Source organism: Macaca mulatta, chromosome 19 (assembly GCF_049350105.2).
Source record: "Macaca mulatta isolate MMU2019108-1 chromosome 19, T2T-MMU8v2.0, whole genome shotgun sequence".
In the NCBI taxonomy this organism is placed as follows: domain Eukaryota; kingdom Metazoa; phylum Chordata; class Mammalia; order Primates; family Cercopithecidae; genus Macaca; species Macaca mulatta.
Window position 1 is genome coordinate 43,633,470 of NC_133424.1, and position 21,192 is coordinate 43,654,661.

Sequence of the window (21,192 nt, forward strand, 5' to 3'; positions counted from 1 at the left end):
AAGCTGCGAATCTGGCTAGGACCTCTATATTTTAGCCAAGAACACCTCAAAATGTACAGTCCTACCAAAAGAACTAATACAAATCTAGAAGCACAAGTCTAAAGAAAAAAAAAAAAACAATGCTCATTGTTGAAAACCAATTGCGGGGTGAGTGGGGTGATAAGGCTAGCCCAGAGCGGATTTAGGCGACATGGGGAGATGCCAAAGTGAATACAAGGTGACTTCTAAACCTAGACGTCTGGAAGGGGCCGTAAGAGCCAGACAACTGGGCCTGAACCCCGCCTGAGAGCCGGGATTTGCAAGGGCCTAAGCCGCCTAGGAAGCCTCCCTCTCGCAGGTCCAGCCTCAGCGGCCCGGGATGCCCGGGGGCGGGGCCTGAGCCTCGCCCCGCCCCCGCTGCCCGCCATTCGGGTCACCTGACCCACTGGCGGCTCACGTGATCCATCCCCAGCGCCGCCATTTTGGAGCTCCGGATGAGGAGGGGGAAAGCGGGGGAAAAGAGGGAAAAGAGCCGGGAGAGAGGTGGGCAAGGACGAGGGCGAGGGCACGGCCGGGTCCTGGCTGGCCAAACGAGGCTCGCGGAAGCAGCAGCCGCCGCCTGACCGCAGGTACCGCGCCCCGGGGCCGCCCCTCCGCCCGCTGTTAGCGCCGCCGCCGGCCATGTGCATCCTCCCCTCAGGCCTCTGCCGGCGCTCGCTTCCTCCTCAGCCGGCCGAGCCCCTCCCGGTGCTAGCCACAAGCCCCAAGTTCCGTGTCCCGGTTCTGTCTTCTGTGCAGCAAGGCCTGCGGAGACTCCGGGCTTGCCCTGCAGCTGGGGGTGGGGGGAACCCGCTGCTCCCCGCATACTGTCACCAGCCCTGCCCGCTTGCAGGCCCGCCCGCAGGCGTTGCTTCCTTCTGCGGACGTGAGATCGTTTAGGCCAGCCGGGATGGACCCAGCAGCGATGTTCTCACAGCATCTTTTGATTAATTTTCTAAGCCCCCTCATTCCCCACCCATCACCTCAGTCCTTTAGCCAGTGCGTGGTGTAGAAAAAGCTAGTACGGAAACGCAGTCCTGGTCTTCTGCATTTATTACCGTCCTCTGGAGATAGAATGATATCTCCAGAGATCACGGAGACCATCAGGGAAAGTTCCCACCTCTTAAGACCTGGGGCATCGGAATGAATGGTTTGTGTAGAAGGCCGGGATGATTAATAAGGTGGAGGCCACTTTCCCAACCCCAAGGCGGTCTTTTTAAGTTTCTGCAGTGGGCTGTAATTTGCTATCAGTCTGCATCGCTCTTCTCAGGCAATTACTGGATTTATCACCTCTTCGAGTTTGCACTTCCTCCAGTACTCTGCTCTCACTCAGAGTATGGCTTGCGTTATTGATTAAAAGAAAGCCTGGCCCTTCATTCCTTTACCTCACTAACTCGTTGAAAATTAACTTCAGGGGAGCCCTAAAGATGTTTTTTCTGCCCTGGCAGTGAGCTATTTTACTTAACTGTAATCGATAAGGTAGTTGCATTGTAGGTGAAACGAATAAGCATTTTTTTATCTTTTAGATTTATTCTAGCCAGTATAAGAAACAGTGGCAAAGAAATGTAGGACCAGAGTAGGAAACTGCATTAGAAGATATATAGGTCACACCACTGTGTCATATCTTTTTACGCTGTTTTTCTGCCTATTGTGCTTGCAAAATTTGCAGAATCACTCGTTAGATTGTGTTTTTAGTTTAGATTAAAATAGCAATGTGCAATTTATTGTTCCATTCTCATTAGAAAATGGTGTCAGTAAAAGCAATCGTGTAGAGTCCAGTACGTAAATTCTGAGGTAAAACAAAATACACAATTATTGGGAGAAGTTTCTAGAGCTATTTTTTCCTAACTTTTGCAAAACCCTCAAGTCGGCTTGTTAGATAAATTATTTAAATTTGCATTACGTAATGGGGTTGCATGAACATTCCTCTGAATTTCTTTTTACATGGAATATTGAGACATTTTTCACTGCCAAAAAAAATCGTTACTTTGTTTCACCAAGAAAGAGAAATGTTTTGATACTATATACTTTCGTTCTTGGCCACAGCTGGATTTTGAAGATTGATCCAAGGGACTGTGTTAATTTCAGGAATTGATTTGAAAGACACTGGCTCTGCCACTTAACAGCCATGTAACCTTGGGTAAGTCACTTAAACCACACTGAGTGTTTCCTTATTTATAAGATTGTATAACCCACCTAGCCTGTCCCAAAGAGTTATGAGGATCAGATACCACTAACATGTTTGATAGAGCCTAGCTGTAAGGAGCTGTTACTCTTTTCAGTATTGGTATTTTGTACATGTTTAGTCTCATTGAGAATTAAGAGGAAAATTGGTGTATTAGAGAAAGCATGGCTTTAGAATGAGATTGGCCTGGATTCCTGTTCTTAAACCAGTTACCACTTTGTGTCTGTGAGTCTCAGGTTCCTCATCTGCAAAAAAAAAAAACACAAAATTTGAATATTACACAGAATCTACAGAGGCATTACTCCCTAGACTTGCACCTCATGGGCGAGGATTTCCTCAGTCATTTTTGTAGTCTCCAGCACTCTGGTTGGCACATTATAGGTGCTCAATAAATGATAGTAAATCTGAATATTGGTTAATGTTAGTTAGACCTTATGTCTTCATTGCAGCTGCCAAATTAGAATATTCTCTCAGGCTATGTGCCAACTAAGAAACTCTAGACTATGAAACTCCGTATACTTGTGATATTTATACTCATTTTTTTCTTAGTGGTAATTAATAATTACCTTGGACTCAGAAGATTTTAAATCAGATAAATTATAGCCAATATAGTGAGTTAAATCTATAAATAATGTGTAAGCAGTTTCCAGGTAACTTTATAGACAGTTTATAATTCAGGGACCTGAAAGTTCATCTAGCTTCACCCTCTTGTTTTACATCTGAGCAATCTAAAACTCACAGAGACAGTGACTTGCCTAAGGTCACACAGCTAATTGAGGGCACTTTAGGGGAGGGACCCTTGAGCTTATGTCCCCTGCCTTCTTTTGGCTGGAGCAAAATAAATGTGTCATATTTTAGAATTACAATAATCTGGAAGAATGGGGAATTTATTGGCCATTACTTCTATAGCACAATTTTTTTTTTTTTTTTCATTTTGGAAAAAAATTCTTGTTCTGAAAGAGAAGGTTCTTTTGTATTGTATTGTACTGTTCTTCATATATACACAGAAAATTATAGCCTTTTCTCCAGGCCCAGATAGATTGTTCACCTTGATTTTACTCATGATAACCATACTACTGTAACTATAAGGAACTAATTAGATACACAAATCACCAAATAGCAAATTATAAGGAAATGAAGACAACTGAAATAATTTGGCTCCTAACTTTTTGTGAGAAAGATATTAATTAGAAGCGTTTGCCTGTGGAATACTGTTGTCAAGGAAAGATTTGAGAGAGTTGGTGGAAAGGGTTATAGAACTTTTCTGGTTTGGGATAAAACTTTTATTACTTACTTATTTGTAACAATTTAATATATTTAATGTTGTTATGTCTAAACATTCCAAACAAGAAATCTCCTGTTTTGCTAATGCCTGTCGTCGTCTTTCCTCCTAGTGAACTTTCATATTCAGCCGTATCGATCTTTTCACTCACCCCCAGATAGCATGCTTATTCTCACTTCTAAAAATACAGTCACGTCATGGCTGCTTTTCTGGTCACTGCTACCCTTGTGTCAACTTGTATCAGCAGTATTCCAAGGAAGCAAATGGCACGTTGAAATGAGGATAATTCAAGGAAGGTATATTTACAAAGATATTAGTAATAAAGGTGTTGGACTTCAATAAGCAAACCACAGCATAATGCAGTTATCTGGAGCTAGCAGCATTAGGAGAGGGAGAGGTATCAGAATCCGAAGAAGGGTCTTGGAGAGCAGCCTACCTGGAAAGAAATAGCCTTCTATTGAGGAACATGGCCAATCCAAGGTGACTTAGAGATAGAGAACCAGGACAATGAATATTCTGATCTCACTCTGCTACCTCCCTCTGATCTGTCATGGTTCTTCATTGGCTGACCTCAACCAGAAAGCAGAGGGCAGGGGAGCCTAGTGATGTAATCCCTCTGACACAGAGCAGAATGGAAAGGAGGATACAGTGAGCCTGGAGGGCAAACGGATGATGTCTGGCATGCTACCCATCCTTTGGGAACCAGTGGACATTTTAACCTCTCCACGAAGCTTTTGCTTACCTTGCTAGCCCAAAGGAGCTCTTCAGTCTCTTTTGGGATTTAGTCATTGACTGTTGCCTTTTATTTTACCTTGTGTACTATTGCATTGTTTAAACGCCGTTACTTTTTAACTTCCAAATGTTTGCCTTATCCATTCAACTCAGTTTTAAACTACAAGTATTAAGAATATAAAATTTTTCCTGATACTTTGCCTTGCGCCTTGCATGTAACAATTTGCTTGTTACATGCACACACATATTTGTATTTCTGCATTAGTGGTCTAAGTAAAATTTCTGGGATTCTAAGTAATCAAGAAATTTGAAGAGTTGGCCATAAGGTAACTTGCCCTCTGTGTATACTTTATTATGAGCTGTTTAGCCTTTTTATTATGAAAAATGTTAAACATTTATATAAGTAGAAAGAACAGTGAATTCCTAGGTACTCATCATTCAACTTTAATTACAGAATTAGTCATTCTTACTTTATTCTCATACTCTCCACCCTACCACTGCACTATCACCAAGGTAATTGTTTTACATGGATCTCTTGGAGGCCAAGGAAAGTATGCAGATTGTCATAGTTTATGTTGTCATCACTATTGAGCCACTGACATTGTGTGTGTACTCCTTATTTCATCTCTTTTGTTCAGATTTACTTCACTTGACACGCAATCTCATATATATGTGTATGTGTGTCACACACGCACATACATATCATACATATATGTATTTCTGCATTAGTGGTCTAAGTAAAATTTTTGTGAAAATTGGAAGAGTTGGACTTACAGTAGCTTCCCCTCTGTGTATACTTTATTATGAGCTGTTTAACCTTTTTTTTTTTTTAAACAGAGACTCGTTTTTATGAGATTAACCTGTGCATTGGTTTTGCATGTGGACCCAAACTGGTTTTTCAGGTGTTTCCTGGCGTATTTTATGTTGTCATATCTGTTTTATAGCTGCCATTACTGTACTTATCCCCAAATGTATGCAGCCTTTAAAATGAGATACTTACATAAATGTTCAGGGAAAATTGGAGCATCTGCTGCAAATTTCCATTAGCTCTTAATGCCTGAGCAGACACAACTTTAAAAATCTGAATGTTTTGTCAGATTCTTTTGTATTAGTCTTTTTCTTGAGTTAAGATGAACTCCTCCTTTTCTTCATTTCACTTTCTTTTTAAGGTACACATTGAAATATCCACAGGGAGCAATTTGCACTGGTCTGTGTCACTTCTCTTATATCATTAAGTAGAAGAGAGATAACATGAGTCACCTTCGTAACCCTATGGGTGTGCAAAGTCTCTTGAACAAACATTCACTTGTTAACCTCCAGATGATCAGTCAGCCTACGTGGGTGTTACATTTCATGGGGAAGGAGACCTTAGATCTACAGTAGAGAGCCGTATCATGTTCAGAAAATTGAATGTTTGGGGATTCCTATTATTAAACTTATTATTTAACCAATTTGCATTTAACCATTGAACTGACAGAAATAAGGCCTTAAGTTAATCACCTTAAAGGGAAATCAGTAGTCACATGAAGAGCCCCAGCTCCCCTTGGCCTAAAAATGTGGAATTGTAAGACAATAAAGCAACTTAGGAAGTCACAAAAGGGTTTTTCTAAGGAAACAAATTGTTCCCCCATTGGTCTCCTCTTTAATGACTTGCAGCTGAGCGAAGAGATCTAAAAAGACTTTTGTTCCTTCTACCTGAGAAAGATGAAACAGAACTAGTATTTTGAGAGATTGTTTAAGGGAGAGTGGCTGAAGGACCACAGGCCTTTGGGAGCCAGGGTAGCTGTCATTGTTGGAATGGCCATGGAATGCATTTTCTGCTGTGAGGGCAGCAAGAGACAGCTAGTAGCAAAGAGAAAAAAGCTGATGCCATAGGGCAGAGTATTGTTAGGAAGAAGGGAAGAAGTAGTACTGAAGAAGCCAAGAGTAACGTGTTTGCATTTTTGCCTGATGTGGACGTAGATCTAGAAAGCTGGCTTGCCAGAAGGAGTAGAAAATGAAGAAAAGCCATAGCTGCTGCCCAGAGTTGTGGGCGACCTGGCACTGAAGCTGGTCAGCACTGTGTGTGTGGGGGGGGGGGGGGCGGTGGGGAGGAAGGGCGGAGCCTGGCAGGACATTAGGTACCATCTTGGCAGGGCCTGAAGGGCCCTTATATGTTGATTCAGCCATGCGGGGAAGAACAGCCATGATTCACCACCTAAAATAAGAATTCAGAGCCTGGGACTGAAGTTTAAGAATAGTGTGGTCTCTGGTCTATAGCTAGTGCCACTAAAAATTTTTGTTGGCATTTATTGAATGTTGTGAGTAAGATTCCAGAATGCACCTAAAATGTGGAAAAACAAAACTTGTTGCTGGAAAAAAGCCTAAACTTAAAAATGTGATCCAAGTCAACAAATTAATCTCACTTTAAGCCAAAGGAAATGTTTGAAATGAAAGTACTGCCAGGAAATATAAAGAGTATTCTAGACTTAGGCAGGAAGATTTATGGGTATTTTATGTTTAGTGACTTCCTCAGCCATAATGCATTATTAGAACGAACAAATAACCCCTTCTAAGGAAACTCTGTTCATATCTGGACCTGAAACACAACTGGGATATCAATTTTTTCCTTCTCTGATGTCCCTTACCCTTTCAGGAAAAAAAAAAAAACAAGAGAAAACAAAAAAAAACCCCATATATGTGGATATGAGTAACAGTTGGCCACTAATATGACCTCTAGAAAAAAACCACAGGATAGTTTGTGGTTTATCTTCAGGAAGATGAAGGAAGTAAAAGTAGGAACTAGATCACTGCTTTTATTTAATTTCATTTATATAGTACTTTCCCAAATTCACTATGCCCTGTACAAACTACATGACTGTAGTTTCACAATTCCAAAGATTTAGGGAGAAAATAAACAAATCTGTGATTTTAGTAATAAAACTGCAGCTGTATTTAGTATAAGAAATAGTCTCTCAAGAATTGTATCAGTCATTGACTTTACAGAGTGATATTTCACAGTAACTGGAGGGGTTTCACATGCCTTGAGAATGGCTATGCTCCTTTAATCAAGGAATAGGAGTCTTTTTGTTTTCTTTCTTTCTTTCTTGGCATTGTGCAAAAGGGAGCGAGTCCTTTTAGTCCTGCTGGATGCTGAAGGCAAAGAAAGTGAAGAAAAATGGAGAAAAATATCATCATTTCCAAAGAAATAAGTGATAGAGGGGAGTATCTTTATTATTAGTCTTGATAGAAGATTGCATTCTAAAGAGAAATTCTAACCAATTTAAATCTATACTGGGGATCGCCAGGTGTGTGGACGTGGAGCTTCCAGCGTGGAAAATACTTAGGTTAGATTTGACACTAAAATTCGCTTATATTTCCTAAATACATGCCTGTAATTATCCTGTAACCTGGAATTTTTGTTTTACATTATCCTTTTTAGATATGGAAGAAAGTAGCAGTGTTGCCATGTTGGTGCCAGATATTGGGGAACAGGAAGCTGTATTGACTGCTGAAAGTATCATCAGTCCTTCATTGGAAATTGATGAACAAAGAAAAACTAAACCAGATCCATTAATCCATGTTATCCAGAAGTTAAGCAAGATAGTGGAAAATGAGAAGTCACAAAAATGTCTTTTAATTGGGAAGAAACGCCCACGTTCAAGTGCTGCAACGCACTCTCTTGAAACACAAGAACTTTGTGAGATTCCGGCTAAAGTAACCCAGTCACCTGCTGCTGATACTAGAAGAGCTGAGATGTCACAAACAAATTTTACCCCTGACACTCTTGCCCAGAATGAGGGGAAGGCTATGTCTTATCAGTGTAGCCTTTGTAAGTTTCTGTCATCATCTTTTTCCGTGTTAAAAGATCATATTAAGCAGCATGGTCAGCAGAATGAAGTGATATTAATGTGCTCAGAGTGCCATATTACATCTAGAAGCCAGGAGGAACTTGAAGCTCATGTGGTGAATGACCATGACAATGATGCCAATAGCCACACCCCATCCAAAGCCCAACAGTGCGTAAGCCCCTCCAACTCTTTATGTCGCAAAACCACAGAAAGAAATGAAACCATTCCAGACATCCCAGTAAGTGTGGACAATCTACAGACTCATACTGTCCAAACTGCATCTGTGGCAGAAATGGGTAAGAGGAAATGGTATGCATACGAACAGTACGGCATGTATCGATGCTTGTTTTGTAGTTATACTTGTGGCCAGCAGAGAATGTTGAAAACACATGCTTGGAAACATGCTGGGGAGGTTGATTGCTCTTATCCAATCTTTGAAAATGAAAACGAGCCCCTAGGCCTGCTGGATTCTTCAGCAGCCACTGCGCCTGGTGGGGTCGATGCAGTGGTCATTGCTATTGGAGACAGTGAACTGAGTATCCACAATGGGCCATCAGTGCAAGTGCAGATTTGCAGCTCAGAGCAATTATCATCTTCATCTCCTTTAGAACAGAGTGCAGAAAGAGGAATACACCTAAGTCAATCAGTTACCCTGGACCCCAATGAGGAAGAAATGCTGGAAGTGATTTCTGATGCAGAGGAGAATCTGATTGCTGATAGCCTACTTACCTCAGCACAGAAAATCATCAGCAGCAGCCCCAATAAAAAAGGGCATGTTAACGTGATAGTAGAGCGATTGCCAAGTGCTGAAGAAACCCTTTCACAGAAGCGCTTCCTCATGAACACTGAAATGGAGGAAGGGAAGGACCTGAGCCCGACAGAAGCCCAGATTAGGTGCGAAGGAACGGATGATGTTTATCGTGCTGATAAATGTACTGTTGATATTGGGGGATTGATCATAGGCTGGAGCAGTTCAGAGGAGAAAGATGAGTTAATAAATAAAGGACTGGCCGCTGATGAGAATGCTCCACCAGGCCGGAGAAGGACAAATTCTGAGTCTCTTCGATTACACTCATTAGCTGCAGAAGCCCTTGTCACAATGCCTATAAGAGCTGCAGAGTTGACAAGAGCCAACCTGGGGCACTATGGAGATATAAACCTTTTAGATCCAGATACTAGTCAAAGGCAAGTAGATAGTACATTGGCAGCATACTCAAAAATGATGTCGCCACTTAAAAACTCTTCAGATGGATTAACTAGTCTTAACCAAAGCAACTCCACCTTGGTAGCACTCCCAGAGGGTAGGCAGGAATTGTCAGATGGGCAAGTTAAGACAGGCATCAGCATGTCCTTACTCACTGTCATTGAAAAATTGAGAGAGAGGACAGATCAAAATGCTTCAGACGACGACATTTTGAAAGAGTTGCAGGACAACGCCCAGTGCCAACCCAACAGCGATACAAGTTTGTCCGGAAACAACGTGGTGGAATACATCCCGAATGCTGAACGACCCTACCGTTGCCGCCTGTGTCATTACACAAGTGGCAACAAGGGCTACATCAAGCAGCACTTACGAGTCCATCGACAGAGACAGCCTTATCAGTGTCCTATCTGTGAGCACATAGCAGACAACAGCAAAGATTTGGAGAGCCACATGATCCACCACTGTAAGACAAGAATATACCAGTGCAAGCAGTGTGAAGAATCCTTCCATTATAAGGTAAGCATTGGTTCAGGAAGTCTTTCAGAGGACCTTAGCATCTTAGAGTGAGAAGGGAACTTTGTAGATCTAGTCCAACCACCTCATTTTATAGATAAGGAAACTGGGTCCCAGAAAAGTTGGATAATTTGCCCAAGGGGATCCCAACTTATCAGTATTAAAGTTGGGACTGAAATCTAGGTCTTCAGAATTTCTGCTGTAGAATCCTTTGCCCTGCCTGCTGCCTCCTTAACAGCCTCTGTGTTTTGAGTGTGTATAGTTTATTTAAAGTGTTGATTTTCTGTTGCAAGAGAATTATAGGGAGTGTGTAGTGGATTGACATCATACATACGTTTGACTTAAATTTAACCGTACATCATCACGACAAAAAAATACGTATTTTTCATCTTATATGGCCCCAAAATAACAGGCATTCAGTTCAGCTTCTGCACAACCAACAGTGATATGTGTCATTGCAGAAGGAAAAATGGGCTATAGTGGACCTATTGAAAGGCACTGTCATGGAAATAGAATCGTGTGTCATGTTTTATGGGCAGGGTAAAGAACTTTCAAAGTTATTTTGACTGTCTGATTTTTATCAAGTGCTGACCTTATCAAAACCAACATCCTGTATGAAGTGCTATTTTGTAAAGGAAACTCGTTGAATCATTGGTTTAGAACTTTTCTTCTTCAGTGGGCCAGGTGACTCCTTGAAAATGTATTACAAGTGTTATCCTAAGGGCTAATTAGAAGGTAGACTTTTTCCCTCAGATTACCGAGAGCTGGGGTCTAGCTGTAATAAAAAGGTAACAGGAGGGAGGCCGAGGCGGGCGGAGCACAAGGTCAGGAGATCGAGACCATCCTTGCTAACACTGTGAAACCCCGTCTCTGCTAAAAATACAAAACCTTAGCCAGGCATGGTGGTGGGCACCTGTAGTCCCAGCTCCTCGGGAGGTTGAGGCAAGAGAGGGGCGTGACCCCGGGAGATGGAGCTTGCAGTGAGCTGAGATCGTGCCACTGCACTGCAGCCTGGGCAACAGAGCGAAACTCCGTCTCTAAACAACCAGACAAACAAACAAAAAGGTAACAGGAATAAAAAAGCCCTTGAGTCTGAGGTTCACTGCTTCTCAGATTACACTCATGAAATTCCAAGGAGGACATCCACATAGGCTGCAAAGACAAGTTCCACAAGTCTCCAGGAGTTTCTTTTGCTGCTGAGCTCTTCATTCGTGGGAATGGAAGTAGAGGAGACAGGATGTCCTTGGAGGAGCACTTCCAGTTAGGTCTCTTACACATTAAGATATTTAAATGAAAAATTAGGAGTCTGGCGATTACAGATTGGATTTATTTTTGTGAAGTTGCATTATTCTGAACACTGCTGGTTCCTCTGGGCCTACCAGTGTTTCAGTAAATACGGACACGCCCTGCGTAATCACTTAAGAAAGCGGTGACTTCCTTTCAGAGAATATGAAGAGGAACTGTCCATTGCATGATGTTATGATTTGCTAATGTACCTCTTTCTATAAATTGTCAAATGTGTCAAATGATCTTTTAGCAGACTTGATTTTAAAATACGGTAATTCGTTGTACTAGGCCATGAAAGCAATGAACTCGTTCTTCTACAGCCTCCTAAGAGTTGGACATGTATATTTATTGAAAATTACATATTTCTTTCCACTTTTTAGAGTCAATTGAGGAATCATGAGAGAGAACAGCACAGTCTTCCAGATACCTTGTCAATAGCAACTTCTAATGAGCCAAGAATTTCCAGCGATACAGCTGATGGAAAATGTGTCCAGGAAGGTATCTATGTATTTTGTTATATAGGCTGCAGTGACTCGCACATGATGTAAAAGTGCCCTTAGTTGTCATGACTGGTTATTTTCAGGGCAAAAGCCTATATTCTTCTCCATTTTTGTACCATGGATGTGAGTGAATCTGATCTCTGTTTCTGACGAAATGCCAAGTACTGAATGAAGCAGATGATTACTAGGTCCTAGGTGAGAAGCCCTAGATAGTAAGGATTCATCTTCAGCTATGTAGGTAGATATTGCAGTTGAAACTTAAGCACCCCTTAGAAGGTGATGTACCAGAAAGCCAGAAAAGCTACAACATGGAAAACAGGCCTCCCTTCCCTCTCTCGGCACCAGTTGACCTACTGAGAACAGAGCTTTTGCAGATGGTAGGCCCCCACCCCAAACTTTAACTGGGGCTTCCCACTGTGATCTTATTCTTACCCAAGTATGACTGCCAGGTTTCATCTGCATTATTTAAAAAAAAAAAATACTCACACATAGACACACAAGATCTTTTTATGTACTAGTTAGGTAGCAGTCTACCGAGTTTCTGGTAATAGGAATATTAGAATCAAAAGATTTAATTAGAGCTCCATGAAAAGGCGGATGCCACATCCAGAGAATTAAGTATAAAGTGTACTAAGCTGTGCCGCTTTGGTGCAGCTCACTTAAATTGATATACTTTAAATGTCTCCAGTGTGGCGCATAATGTTTATGGGAGATAAAACATATTGGGGTGACTTTCCTTTTTAGATTTACTAAGAATTAAAGTTAGAAACGACTACAGAGTGAAATGTTTTACCATAATGTTTCATTAAATTATACCCCAGAAAGCATAACTGATTCTAGAATGTTTCTGAAAGAACTGATTTTGACACCACTGTAGCACCAAAATTCTCATGTCAAACAGATGTCATCCCTGTAAAACTCTCCAAAACAAAAGGAGTTTATGGCGTAGCATCTGTTTCTGCAGTAGATGGCTGAGCTAAAACAGTTTTGTTTCCTTTTTACAAAATAGCCCTCAATGCCTCCTTTTATTTTAATTCATTATGTTTCCATATCTCCTTTAAAGGAGACATTAAAACGTTTGATATGATTGGACTATAAATCCCTAATGAAGGGATGAAGTAAATACTACTCAGTAGCACCACCTGCAGTTAATATCAGTGTTGGAAGATGTCTTTTTTAGCACCGTCCTAAAAAGCAAACATTTCTAACTGTCCAAATGAGTTAACAGGTTAAAATTCACAATTTTAATAAAAAGATTAAAGCATCAGCTCAAGATTAAAATAACCACTTCAGACTTTACAGTATTGATGTATGTTTACTATATTTTATGTTGCAGCATCTTTTCTTTGTGGCTCATGCCTTTTTTTAAGGGTTACATGTATGGATTTTTAAATTGCCTGCCATGCCTCTTTTCCTCCACCTGGCTCCATTTGCTTTTTTCTCTCAGTACTGTAGCAGTTCAGATGACTGCATATTTATACCTGGATGGGTACTTTATTAGCTCACTATTAGATATTTTGAAATCTGGTTGTCAGGTCAAAGAAAAAATTTTTAGCTCACAAATAAGGTAATAATAATTCATGCTTTGTTAAAACTTCTTTAACCATTTAGTAAACTTGTTAAACAAGAAGAGAGATGTGTGCCTCTGTGATCCCCAGTCTCTGCCATTCTGACAGCACAGATACCTTAGGGCATGTTTCAGCTTAACATTTGCTTGGCCAAAAGGTGTGCCTGCCTCTCTTGAGCTAGATACTGTGGAGGTGCTGGGAGTGCAGTGAAAGGCATCACTGCCCTTCAGGAACCCAACTCAGTGAAGAAGACAGAACGAGGCTGATGGTATGTCAGCAGATACCACAGGAGCTCAAATAGAGCCGCAAGCAAAGCCCTTTCGTGTGGTGTTACTCCATGAAACCTAATTAAATTGGTTTTTATTGGAAACCTATAATTTGCCAAGCCCTGGGGATTCAGTCTAAACAAAACAAGCAGATCCCTTATCCTCAGAGAATAGACATTTAGTGACAGGGCAGAGATTTTACCGAGACATGCAGGTACAGTACAGACTTTGCTAAAGGAAAAATGTCGGACTTACTAAACTATGCTGTGAGGTTCTAGCATTTCCAATTTGTAGATGAGAAAACTGAGACTTCAAGAGGCAAAATAATTTACCCATGATCATACTAGTAGAAAGTGGCAGAGCGAGGACTAAGCCCAAGTTTTTGAACTTTAAATCCAATATTCTTTCCATTGGAAACAGTTGCTTGAAGTATCACAGGCTCTCATTCTGTGCTATATTAAGTTTTTCCATCTGTCAGTTTTATTAGTTGTCATTGATCTGTAATATTTCTCACACAAAACCATTATCCAATATTTCACACTTCATTTTTTAGGGTTTTTTAAAAACTGTATTTGGAACAGTGCCATTTATAATCAAGTCCAAGTTTTTAACCTACCAATTAAGAGCAATACTTAGATTATAATTATGATTAGTGTGTATATTAATGTTATAGATTTATACCAGGAAATTAGGACATTTTGTTCTGCCTGGCAGTAGTTATTAGCAAAAGAAAATTTCAATTTCAGAAGCTGTAAATTTAACTTAAGGATTTTCTTTGTTGAAATTTCAGTGTGGGTTTCCCTTTGTATAATACCACGGATTTTACTTTTATGCAGTGTATACAGGTGTTCTACCTAAGCTTTCTTCCTGCCAAGAGATACACAGTTCTTCCTGCTCTGCCTTTTTCATGAGCTTCCATGCTTGTTTTGTTTCTGAATATAAAGCAGAGTGTGAATAGCCTGTGGACTGTATGCTGACAGACAAGTACATGAAGCGTTGAATATCTTCAGGAAATCGTTTTATATGATCAAGTCACTCAACTCGTGTTGACATAAGCTTACCCCAACTTGAATTACTCAGCCCTGTTGTTGCAGAGTGAGTTTAGTAACATGGCTTCTTTTCATTGGATCCATGTTTCCTGCGTTTCGGAGAGCTGCATATTCATGTCAGTCATAACCTTTGTCCCTGTAACCTGTCAGTTAACTAGAAAGAATTATACATTGCATAGCACTTAAAAATTTGCGGCTGCTTTTCCTTTCTTGTTGCATTGATAGCTAACGTTTAGTGGTAAACAAAGAAAATGCACTGGGTGAAAAGACCTTAGGCTTTTTTTTGCAGGGTGAGAGTGGGGGAGAGATCTGTTGCTCTGTTGCCCAGGCTGGTCTCCAACTCCTGGCCTCAAGCGATCCTCCCACCTTGGCCTTCCAGAGTGCTAGGATTATGGGCATGAGCCACCACACCCAGCCAGCCAGGCTTTTTATATTGAGTTGGTTATATATGCTTCATAGCTACACTTTATAATATTGGAGTATAGTATTAAATTACAGCTTGTTGGCAAGTCAGTGTTTCTTTAAGACAGTATATCCAGTATTGGTTAGAGTAACACCTATTTGGTGATACAGATCAACAGGGTGTCTCTGATTAATTTAGCTCCTACACAGTCAGCCGGAAGCAAGTTCATTATGATTTAGAATATTGTACATGGTTATGCAGAAATCATCCCAACCTATCTGTGTTTATAGGTCAGATGATGTTCAATTTATATCTGCTGATAGTGTATATGCAGGAAAACCTATAAAACCACTTCAGACTTGTTAAAACAGCAAGAAAGCCGTAATTGAAATACTAATACAACTATGTGGTATAAATTTTCATTTACAATGGAATGTAAATGCTGTCATTTGAATCTTGTCAAAGCCTGCTACTAAAACTCTGAAATACCTTGTCTAGGGAATAAGTCTTCAGTCCAGAAACAGTATAGATGTGATGTGTGTGATTATACAAGCACAACATATGTTGGTGTCAGAAACCACAGGCGAATCCATAACTCTGATAAGCCGTACAGGTAAGTGTTATGATTCTAGAATGTTAATGCTTGTATTAAAATATTTTATAGTAAAAAAATAAAATGAAATCATTAAAAATGTATAGCACTTATTGAAACACAGGTTAAGAAGTAAGAAATTTCCACTAATTGGTTTTATATTTTGTTGTTTATATATTTACTTATTTTTTAAGTCAGGGTCTTGCTGTATTGCCCAGGCTGGAGTGCAGTGGTGTGATCATAGCTCATTGCAGTCTCGAACTCCTAGCCTCAAGGGATCCTCCCACATCAGCCTCCCAAAGTGCTGGAATTGCAGGCGTGAGCCACTGCACCTGGCCGGTTTTATAAGTATTGTTTGGTTTGTTAAGATGTGAACTTTAAGCTTGAATCTTAGGACAGTAGGCATTTTGTCTAGTTGATATATAGGAAATTGTCTTTATCTGTCAATTTTATGTTTTCATTTCATATGGGTATAAATTTCATAGCAATTTTCAGTGCCTTAGAGTTCATTTCAGTAATTTGGCAGTAAGGTACTCAGTATTCCAGCAAAAGATACTTAAAACTTAAAGGCAATAAAATTTCCTATTAAAGAGTCCATTTTTCAAAATTAAGCTAGTATGTATAGAATAAGTCATTTAATGTTGTTACTTGATTTTTCCCAAAAGCCAATTCAAATATGTATTTCAGAAAATATAGGCATTCTCAGTGATAGTGCTAGGCCATGGGCATGAACTCTTTCACCCTCTTATCAGAACTTTGCAGGTTTTAACTCTCTCCCCAGAATTTATAGATATACAAGTGAGTGTGGGAAAGTTATTCTGTTAATCTCAATGAAAACCCGATAGACTGTGCCATAAAAGGTCATTGTTTAATCCCATAGTGTGGTGATCTGTGTATGGTTTCGAATATTTAATACGTGCTTAGTTTGCAAACCAGCAGATTTACTTATAATCACTCTTGAGACAGTACATCTGTTTGCAGGGTCTTAAAACTGTGGAAGATGTTTGACCTTGCCTCAGTCTTCATCAGTGTCTTTCTTTCTTTCCTTCTTTCCTTCTTTTCTTTCTTTTCTTTCTTTCTTTCTCTTTCTCTCTTTTCTTTTTTCTTTTCTTTTCTTTTCTTTCTTTTCTTTCTTTCTTTCTTCCTTCCTTTCGACAGAGTCTTACTCTGTCATCGCCCGGGCCGGATTGCAGTGGCGTGATCTCGCCTCCTGACAACCTCCGCCTCCTGGGTTCAAGTGATTCTCATGCCTCAGCCTCCCAAGTAGCTGGGACCACAGGCATGCTAATTAGCTAATTAGAGATGGGGTTTCACCAGGTCTTAAACTCCTGGCCTCAAGTGTCTGCCCACCTCAGCCTCCTAAAGTGCTGGGATTACATGGTTACACCATGTCCAATCAGTCTATTTAATTGGTGGGACTGAGTATGTATACATTCGTGATTTATACTGGGAAATGATTAGGAGAATGTGATGGAAACAGGGAACACTAGTTTACCTGATAGGAGGAGAAAGCTTTGCCTTTATATTTTTGGTATCCTTGAATTTAGACGTACTATGCCAGATTCATGTGATTTAAGTAAGAAGAAAATAACATTTCTCTGGGTCCAGAATTAGATTGTTCTTTCATTCATGGAGAAATATTTATTGAGCAAATATTATGCTTCAGGGGCCATGCTAGATTCTTGGACTACAGTCATAACAAAACAGACATCATCTTTGCTGTCATGGAACTTGTAGACAAACAGTATGCAAGTAGACCCACAAATACTTAGGATAAATGTATGCAATAGGTGAGTGATGCCAGTTCTGTTGAAGGTTTCACATCTACTTTATTAGGTCAGTCCTGCAGCTTAAAGATTCATGTTGATAGCTGTCAGTGCCTCAGGGATGTTTTCTTATGTTCTCAAAATATTCACAGATTCATAGGATTCGTTGCAGTTGTCCTAGGGTCTTCCTACTAACGGGCAACATCCTGTGAGAATCCTCTTTGTGTAACATCAGAGAAGTCTCAGTCTGTTATTTTCCAAATTTATTCACACTGCACTTTGTCACTGGGTTTGGTGTGTTTATGCCTTAGAAACAATTTTGTCATACCTCCCTCTTTGTACTTATTATCAGTTTTTCCTCGTAAGTCTTATTTTGTAATGTCATGGCTCTCCTTTTAACCTTCTTTAAATACTCGCTATCCTTTGTCTTTATGGGATTTCTGGTCACAGAGCATTATGGATTAACATGTTCTATTCCAGGATGTTTCTAGGACTTTGTCCTTACTGTCCTATACTCTGTACCTTAAGCTGAGCTGGTAAGTGTAGGCTTTATAATGCCTGACTTAATTCAAGGATCACAGGAGTTTCTCTGGCTCATTGTGCGTCTGCTTCATTCAGTTTCGTTGCCTGGTGCACTTATGGTCAGAGTTTGGGCTTGGTTTCTCAGAGTTCATGCCATACTCTATGCATTTCTGATTCCCTACATTTCGTTAGGAAACATGCTCACAAGCAGCAGTAACGAGTTCTTATAGAGCTGCAAGGTCTTGTTGCACAACTTCTAAATTTTGCAGAAGGGCACAAAAGGTTTATTGTTTATTTTAGTGTGCCTGTTACATAATAGGTTTTCTGTAGTGGTGAAACCTGTTCCTTTCTCATGCTTTTGTTTTTTATGCTGTCATTCCAGTCCTTCAATGACCCCATCTTTGTGGTCTGGGCAGTACGGCTTCATGGATCCCTAGTTCTAGGGGCAGATAGTCCTGAGATTGAATCTGAGCGCTCTTACTTGTGGGATTTGTTTCACCTCTCCGTGCTTGGTTTTGTCGGTAATAGAATGAGGATATTAAGGTTGTGAGGATGAAATGAAATACCATATAAGGTACCAGCACATAATAAGCAGCCAGTAAGTGGTAGCCGGTAGTTACTGGGCCCAGCTTTTATCTTCTCAATAATTCATTATCTAAACAAAGAAAAGTACTAAAAGGCTGATGACCTCTAAACACTAGGGAAACGAAGAATGAATTCTGTGCCAGGGTAGGCAGGCAGAGCTCATTTTACCGGAGAGATGCTGGGCCCAGGCAGAGTGCTGTCCCTGCTGAGGTCCCCGTTCTATGTCTGGCTGCTTTGGAGTCACTCTAGTGTCTTGGGAGCATCCCAGGCCTGGACCACACACTTCCTGTGCCCGACTGGTGGCCTTGGGAATGTTATGCTACACTAAGCCTCTTTTCCCATACAAAACCGGGGAGAATACTTCCCTGCTCATAAAGCTTTGTGAAGATTAAGTGAAATTATATTTATGAAGTACCCAGCGTGTTACTTGGTTCATTGAAGGGGCTTATTCCCATTTTCTGCTCATGAAGTTGTCAGATTATCTCAGAAGCCCTCTTCTTACCCAGAAAAAAGAGAGCTGTTTTCCATTCCTGTGGAAGGCAGGTAAAGATTAAAATGACATCATTCCATCCCAGTCCCTACTAATGCAGCTATTAATAACTTTGTTTTTATTCTGTGTAAACCATACACCAATTATAGTTATACCTGACATTTCTTTTTTTTCTTTTTTAAATTTTATTTTTCCATAAGTTATTGGGGTCCAGGTGGTATTTGGTTACATGAGTAAGTTCTCTAATGGTGATTTATGAGAACCTGGTGCACCCATCACCCGAGCAGTATACACAGCACCATATTTGTTGTCTTTTATCTTTTGCCCTCCTCCCTCTCTTTCCCCCCAAGTCCCCAAAGTCCATTTTATCATTGTTATGCCTTTGCATCCTCATAGCTTAGCTCCCACATATCAGTGAGAACATATAATGTTTGGTTTTCCATTCCTAAGTTACTTCACTTGGAATAATAGTCTCTAATCTCATCCAGGTCACTGCAAACGCTGTTAATTCATTCCTTTTTATAGCTGACTAGTATTCCATCGTATATATGCATATATCACAGAGTTCTTTATCTACTTGTTGATTGATGGGCATTTGGGTTGGTTCCACAATTTTGCTATCGTGAATTATGCTGCTATAAACTTGCGTGTGCAAGTATCTTTTTCAAATAATGACTTCTTTTCCTCTGGGTAGATCCCCAGTAGTGGGATTGCTGGATCAAATGGTAGTTCTACTTTAGTTCTTTAAGGAACCTCTGCACTGTTCCATAGTGGCTGTACTAGTTTACATTCCCACCAGCAGTGTAGACGTGTTCCCTTATTGCCACATCCACACCAACGTCTACTGTCGATTGATTCTTTGATTATGGCCATTCTTCCAGGAGTAAGGTGGTATCACACTGTGGTTTTGATTTACATTTCCCTGATCATTAGTGATGTTGCATTTGATTTGCATTTCCCTGATTATTAGTGATTTTTTCATATATTTGTTGGCCATTTGCATATCTTCTTTTGAGAATTGTCTATGTCCTTAGCCCACTTTTTGATGGGATTGATTGTTTTTTTTCCTACTGATTTGAGTTTGTTATAGATTCTGGATATTAGTCCTTTGTGAGATGTATAGATTGTGAAGATTTTCTCCCACTCAGTGGGTTGTCTGTTTACTCTCTTGACTGTTCCTTATGCAGAAGCTCTTTAGTTTAATTAGATACAGCTATTTATCTCTGTTTTTATTGCAATTGCTTTTGTGGTTTTGGTCATGAAATCCTTGCCTAAGCCAGTGTCTAGAAGGGTTTTTCCAATGTTATCTTCTAGAATTTTTATAGTTTCAGGTCTTAGGTTTAAGTCCTTAATCCATTTTGATTTGATTTTTGTATAAGGTGAGAGATTATACCTGACATTTACAACATTGACCCCAAAGTTTTACCGAAAAGTTCCAGTCAAAATTTTTCATAATAGATGGTCATCGATTTAGTTTAATATTGCACTGCTGGACCTGCTCTGATTTACATCTCCCAGTACCACTTTTGTAGAGAACAAGATGGGAGAACAAAACGTTGTCCTGAGAGTATCAGTTTCTTTTTAACCGTATGGCATGGAACCCATTTTCCCTCAGAAACACAGCTGTACTGTGCTTAGGTTCTGAAACTACACTGTGGCAGGGGGACAGTGTGTTGTCAAGGGAAGTACAGGGGCTTTGGGCTCAAGTACTCCACACACTGCCCAGGACATAGTACGTACACAGTAAATGTTGACTGATAGTTGTCCATATCCCTCAGTTTTTCCTATCTATAAAATGGGTCTGATTCTTTAAGTTTTTTATATAAGTTTAATTTATTCTTGAAAATAAATGTGTAGTGGTATTATTATACCTTTTCTTCCTTAAGTAGAATAACTGCCCAAATAATATAAGATGATTTTTTTTAATGCCCAGTCCAAAAATACCCGTTTTTCCCTAATTTTTTCAAAATGTACTTTTAGAGGTAGCTTTTTCATATCGAGAACCAAACAAGGTCCAGCCACTCTATTAAGAGAGTCTCTTAAGTCTCTGTCTCCCTCCTTCCCTCTAAGTTTTTTAAATAGATTTTATACTTGATGTTCCTATGCCTCCTGAAAACTGCGTAAATCATAATGGTACAGCTGATGAATAATGACAAATTAAACTCATGCTCGTAACACAAACCATTATCAGCTCTTCAGCAGCACCCCTTCGTGGGCCTTCCAGTCTTTAACTACCCCTCCCCTCTTTCTGGTAACCACTATCTTGACTTGTAACATTATCAATTAGTTTTTTCTGTTTCTGAACTTAATAAAAATGGAATCATACAGGACATGTTCTACTTTATATTTAGATTTTTTCACTCAACGTGTGTGTGTATAGTTCCACTTAGCACAAATGCA

General features: G+C 40.1%; 1 protein-coding gene across 2 annotated transcripts in view; it reads left to right on the forward strand.

Annotated features, from left to right (window-relative positions):
• Positions 1-434: 434 nt before the first annotated feature.
• The window catches only part of ZNF507 (zinc finger protein 507), a 37,950-nt gene continuing 17,192 nt past the window's right edge, over positions 435-21,192 (forward strand). Inside the window, 5 exon segments of one of the 2 annotated variants that reach the window (NM_001260941.1) lie at positions 450-608; positions 2,065-2,158; positions 7,639-9,767; positions 11,432-11,549; positions 15,336-15,450. In NM_001260941.1, coding sequence (NP_001247870.1) covers positions 7,641-9,767; positions 11,432-11,549; positions 15,336-15,450 — 2,360 coding nt within the window. In that variant the 5' untranslated portion in view covers positions 450-608; positions 2,065-2,158; positions 7,639-7,640. 2 annotated transcript variants of the gene reach the window in all.